Source organism: Hipposideros armiger, unplaced genomic scaffold (genome assembly GCF_001890085.2).
Source record: "Hipposideros armiger isolate ML-2016 unplaced genomic scaffold, ASM189008v1 scaffold_402, whole genome shotgun sequence".
NCBI lineage: Eukaryota > Metazoa > Chordata > Mammalia > Chiroptera > Hipposideridae > Hipposideros > Hipposideros armiger.
In genome coordinates, this window is record NW_017731752.1 from 47,720 (window position 1) to 53,510 (window position 5,791).

General features: G+C 43.2%; 1 protein-coding gene across 1 annotated transcript in view; it reads right to left on the reverse strand.

Annotated features, from left to right (window-relative positions):
• DEUP1 (deuterosome assembly protein 1) overlaps positions 1-3,967 on the reverse strand; it is a gene marked incomplete at both ends in the record, with an annotated part of 47,774 nt that extends 43,807 nt beyond the window's left edge. The window contains one exon of the mRNA XM_019663730.1: positions 3,759-3,967. Coding sequence (XP_019519275.1) covers positions 3,759-3,967 — 209 coding nt within the window. The remainder of the gene's footprint in view (positions 1-3,758) is intronic.
• Positions 3,968-5,791: the final 1,824 nt, after the last annotated feature.

Consider the following 5,791-nt stretch of genomic DNA (forward strand, 5'->3'; position numbering starts at 1 on the left):
AAAACAAAGCAATATCTAGACCTGGTTCTCTTTTAAAAAGCCAATAAAAATAGATCATTTATTCATCTTTAATTATGTTCTGGGCACACGCTCTAAAACCAAATAAAAAGGACAGACTCACTTAAGTAAGACTGTTTCAATTAGAAGGAGTTTAGGTTGATTATTATGGCACAAATACAAACACCTATAATTGGGAGAAATCAGGGATAAATTAAAATAGAACCCTGTTATAACCCATATGTCAGAAAATAATGATTCACCCACTTTATAAATGGCCTCTTTCTGTTCCTGCTGGCTGGGTGAAGAGTTCTTCATTGAGAAATAATCTCTACTCAAATGGCACCTCACCAGGGAATCCTTGTTTGACCACTCCATTCACACTCTATTCCTCTCCTCCGTAGCCTGCTTTATTTTTCTTTAAATCACTGTACGAAACATGTTTATATCTCCCACTGTCTCTCCCACTAATATGCAAACGCCTTGGAGCAGTGGTCTCTATTTTGTTCGTTGCTATCTTCCTGGTGCTTTGACAGATGACTGGCTCATAGTAGACTCTAGATAAATGTTTATTAAATGAAAGTTGCTCTACAAAACATTACCGTGTAAGTAGGCCGCATGGTTTGATAAGTAGGTAACAAGTTCCCGATGAATGGGGTTTGATTGTCTTCACAACCTAGATTTTTATGTATTTTTCAATAGCATGGGGGACAGAGTAAAGCCAGCCTGGCCCTCCATGCGTGGGAGACCATGGTAGACAACCTCTGGTACCATGTCCCCTGTGACGAGTGGAATAGTTCCTCACGTAAATCTCCAGTAATTCTCATCCACTTCTGGTTTGTAATTACATTGCACCCAAACAAACCCTGTGGCTGCCTACTAAATTCTAAGTTCTTTAAGGTCTGTTTCTTAATGATCTTTGTGTGAACCACAGAGCTTAGTGTTGTGCCTGGCATACATTCAGTATGCCATACTTTTCCCCAAAAGAGTGAATGAAGAGAAACAGCAGTCTCCAAAGCCTCAGATTTGCAGGAGTGAAGAGATATCTGGTACCCACCCTTAGGTTGGAGACCTTCAATCTGCATCTTAGCCCTCTGTGCCATTGTCACACCACGGAACGAGCACCTGCTCAATCCAGAATCCTAACCTTGCTCTGCTATGGATACTAGACAGGCTGCTCCATGCATCTCACTGTCATCCATTTCCAATGTAGCAAAGAATGCAGAGATTGGTGCCAGACATATCTGAATTCAAAACTTACCTCCTCCATTAACCAATTGTATATTCTGGGGCAAGTTCCTGCTTTATTTCTCTTTTTTCTACCTTTCTGAGCTCAGTGTGGCAGAGGCTGCTAGCTGTCCACAAATATCCATTATTTCTTCCTTTTATTATATTGTAGAACTCCTAAGCTTTAGCTGGCCATATGCCTGCCCAGTTAGAAACCACATTTCCCCACCTTCCATGCAGCTAACTGTAGCTCTGGGGCTAAGTTTTGGCCAAAGGGAAGTGAACAGAAGTGAGGCCTGCCACTTCAAGGTCATACTCCTAAAAGGAACGGTCTTAAAAGTTCTCCTCTTGCACGTCCCCCTTCCCTCTGGCAGGAGCACAGTCATGATGGTGGGAGCTGAAGCAGTCACTTTGGGCCCAGAGGTGGAAATCATGCAGTGAGGATGGCAGAGCTGCCCTACCCAGTCCCAGTCTGCTTCTCTCTGGGCTTGTACATGAAACAGAAATGAACTTCAATCTTATTTAAACCACTGTATTTTGGGGTGTCTTTGTTACAAGAACTTAGACTATAACTAATGCACTCAATTTTCTTAATTATGAAATGACAATAATACCTAGCAGGGCAGGAGGACTTAAGACAGTGAGAGCTATTATTATCCAGACTTGGGCAGCTTTCCTTTAGCCTGATGTTAAAGTCATGATCTGAGCAGAAAAACTGAAAGTGAGACACCTGCAGCAGTTTGACTCTTGCCAAGTCAGTCACAGTCAAGATTAGGCACTATAGTGCCACTCCTAACCACTGCCCCACTTCCCCTGCCCAGCTCTGGGGTCAGCCAGTGGCCAGTTGACTAATAAAACAACAGGAAGAGAAATCTTGGTGGTGCTGCTGGCGGGGAAGGGGTGGGGATAGATATTTGTGAGAAGGAATTTAATTCTCTACAACAACAAATGCTATACAAATTCTATTCCTTATCTCTTTATGAAAGTTTTGGTAAAATATCCAGTTCTTGTTGCTGTTTTGAGGAGCTAAATCTGTTTTGAGGCTATGACTAAGTGTCGAGTTCAGCTTTCAGGGCAAGTGTGGAGGGACGCTTGGACACCCGCTGCAACAAGAAAGGAGCAAGCTGGCCAGGAGCTGCTTCAGTGTGGAAACCGAAGCGCACGTGGGGCCAGTGTAGGCACCCGTCACCCGAAAACATTAAAAAAACTCACTAAGAGTTGGAAAATGTTGATTTTTGTGTGCAGCTCCATAGTCAAAATTGGAAAGACTCAAACTATAGATTCTTAATTACAGTCACTTGAATTCACCCCTCCCCTCTTCATCAAAAATAAATGGCACATTCTTCTATTAATACTACGTTTCAAAATTCGTGTATCATCAGGGAATTTATGGCGTAGTTAAGTTCCAACTTGTTAAATAGAACTTTCTCAGCACTTACCCCATTGTATTATGGGCTTGGTTCTCCATGTCAAGAAACTTCTGCATCTGGTTTAAATATCTTGATTTTTAATCTGTTAGGGAGAAAAATGGTCTATATTCCTAAAATGCTTACACTTATTAACCTATAAAACAAGAACATTTTTCTACTGGCAACCCATTTAGTATGTTTTTCTGAGTGAAGTAACTCTTGATTCTATAAAATATTGAAACTTGCACATGTCTCTGTGTGTTCCCATGCATTTATGACATTGGCTTGATGATGAGTTGAAATATGTGGTACTGACTCAAACGAGCATTCATTCCTGTATACTGAGCAACAGCTTGGTATCAGGTACTTTGCAAAGTGCTCAGTACATGATATAAGTGAAACAAAATTCCTGTTCAAGAGGAGTTCCAGCTAAATGCCCTCAAACTTTCTTTTTTTGTGGATCCTCCAAAAGTTTGCCTTTATTTGAGTAATTTCTTTTTTTTTTTTTGGCCCTTTCTGGGTTTTGTTAAAATTAATATCTTGAGATTTAGGAAAAATAGGCTAAGAGTTCTCTAAAAATAAAAATTTCACAATTCTTCAATCGCTCTGTGGGCACCTGCTCACCGTTTGGACAAAATGGGAGTGTTAGTGCTTGCCTAAAATTAAAAAAAAAAAAGTTTTTCCCAGTAACAAAACTTTAATTGAAAATAATCTATGAGAGTAAGTGAACAAAGTATTGAATAGGACTTCAAGTCCTCTGAATTACTGAATAAAAGTCAATTAAGTAGTAGTCAAGATGGTAGAAAGAAGAGGAAGACGCCTGTGCTCATATCACTCTCAAATCAAAGGATTTAAGAGAGACCCTGGAATCGTGTGTGCAGAGGAGGGGCGAGGAGCAGGGATGGGGAGCGACGGACTGATGAATAAATTCATTTTGTAGGTTCTGAAATCCCTCACTTTAACATCGGGAAACTGAGGCACAGACTAGCTAGGTGACTTGCCCAAGGCCACACAACTAGAACCTAGACTTTCTCATTCAGGTAGAATCTCTGCTCTGGATCCTGCAAGGACCATCCCGAGATCCCGGGCTCTCCACCTGCCGCGCACCCCGGCCCAGGCCCCGACCTCCTTGTCCAGATCCGCGCAGGGTTCAAGGCCAGCCTCCGTGGAGCAGCCGGCCTGTTGTGGTCCCCAGCTCCTCTTGAGCAAGCCCGGCCAGGGTGCCAGGACGAGGGTTCCGGGGCGAAGCCGGGCACGCCCGCGAGGGTTACCTGCGCCACCCTGCGCCGCGCTCTCCCGAGAGGTCTGCGGCTCCGGGAGCAGAAACTCCGTGGTCATCGCCAGCTCTGCCCGCCCCCAGGGGCCTCGCCTCCCGCCACCCGTCTCCCGCCGCCCGGGCCCGCTAGCCGCGTGGCCGCCGCCCAAGCCGTTACGGCCTCACCCTCCGGGCCAGCAGCTAGGCCGCGGCTTTGGCACTGGTTGCCATGGGGACGCGGACCAAACTCACAGCCGCGGGGGAGGAGAGGGGGGCGGGGGGAGATTGGCTGACCCGCGGGAGGCTGCCGCAGGGGAGGCGGTGCGGGGGCTCCCCCGCCACGGGAACCACCCACGCGAGCGCAACCTTGCGGTCCCGCACTTTTAAGCCTGGTTGTCTGCTCCATAGACTAAGGGTTCCCTGAGACCACATTCCGGGTCCTTTCCTCTCTGTGGCTCCCATGACCAAGTCCGGTGTCCGGCACCCAATAGGGGTCCAAGAAGTATTTGTTGAATGAATGTACGAAGGAAATAATGAAAGAACAAAGTTTAAGCAGCGGGGAGTGAAGGTGGAATCTACATCCAAGTTCCTTAAATCCCCTTGACCCGCCGCCCTCTTACCCACATTTGAAATGATACGAAAAAGAAATAGAGTTGGGGTAAAAAGAGCTCTCTTTTCAATTCACCAAGATGTCTTCCAGTGGAGAAGCGCTGCATTTCTTTTAACAGCATCGCTCAGCGCACAGCTACTCTGGCCGCGGTTAACAGCAGAACTGTACCTGTATTCTCCCTCCAGTGCATTGGGTCCTTTGAACAACTCTGTGAGTTGTTCTTGTCTCCCTTTTAGGGAGAAGGAAATAGCTCCTAAGTGAGACAGAACACAGAGTGATTGATTCCAAATTCTTTCCTTTTTTCACCAAATTCCAACAAGAATTGATGACAGAAATTCTGTCACACAATCATGATTTGAAAGCAATGAGAGGAAAAAATATATACATGTATTTCTGTGTATACATTTTTTTCTCTACTGATACCTTGAGTGATATTTTTAAGCACATGAATTTTGTGTTTGGAAGATATTCTTGCACCTATTTTGGTAATTCCTTCCCAATACATACAGTCGATTGATTTCTAATTCTTAAAATCTTTTATTTGCACTCTACTTTCATAGCATTAACATTAATTTACTACTTTACTATGGCTATCAATTTGAAACTGACTCCAATCCTTCCATTCAGGTTCAAAAAACCATTTGCTGTTTCATGACAAATTGAGTTTCTTAAATGAATTGTGTAAAAACAACTCAGGTTATTTGTTTTAATAAGTGTTTCATCGCTGTCATATTATGATTGAATAAAGAGAGTAATCATTTTATCGTAACTTGAAACTTTTCATTATTCTGGAAACCTTAGTCTTATTCTTTATTCTTGTCTAAACTGAATGGGTCAATGTATTTATTCTGACCTGAGGAAGAGAAAATGGAACTAGGAATGAAATTTAATGAAGTTTCAGGATGTCCAATATCACTCACACTGTGTTGCTTTTTCCATTGGTAAGTACTTTCATGTTCATTATTTCCTTAGATGCTCGGAAGTATCATGCGACACAACTGTAACAGGTGTTACTGTAGCTCCTTTTAGCAAATTAGGAACCTAAGATTTAGGGAGAATAAAGGATTTGTCCAAGATGACACATGTAGCTTAAGAGCAGCTAAGAACCTAGATCACCTTACTCCAAGTCCAGTGCTCTTCAAGCTAAAAGGTTGAGTAGATTTCTTCAGCAGTCAGAATCTTGCATAGGTAACTGTCTATGTATTTAAAGCCACATTTTCAAAAGAAAGAATGGGTGCAAAGCATAAGTATGTGAAGGAACATATACTGTGATGTATTTTAAGAAAATTTAAG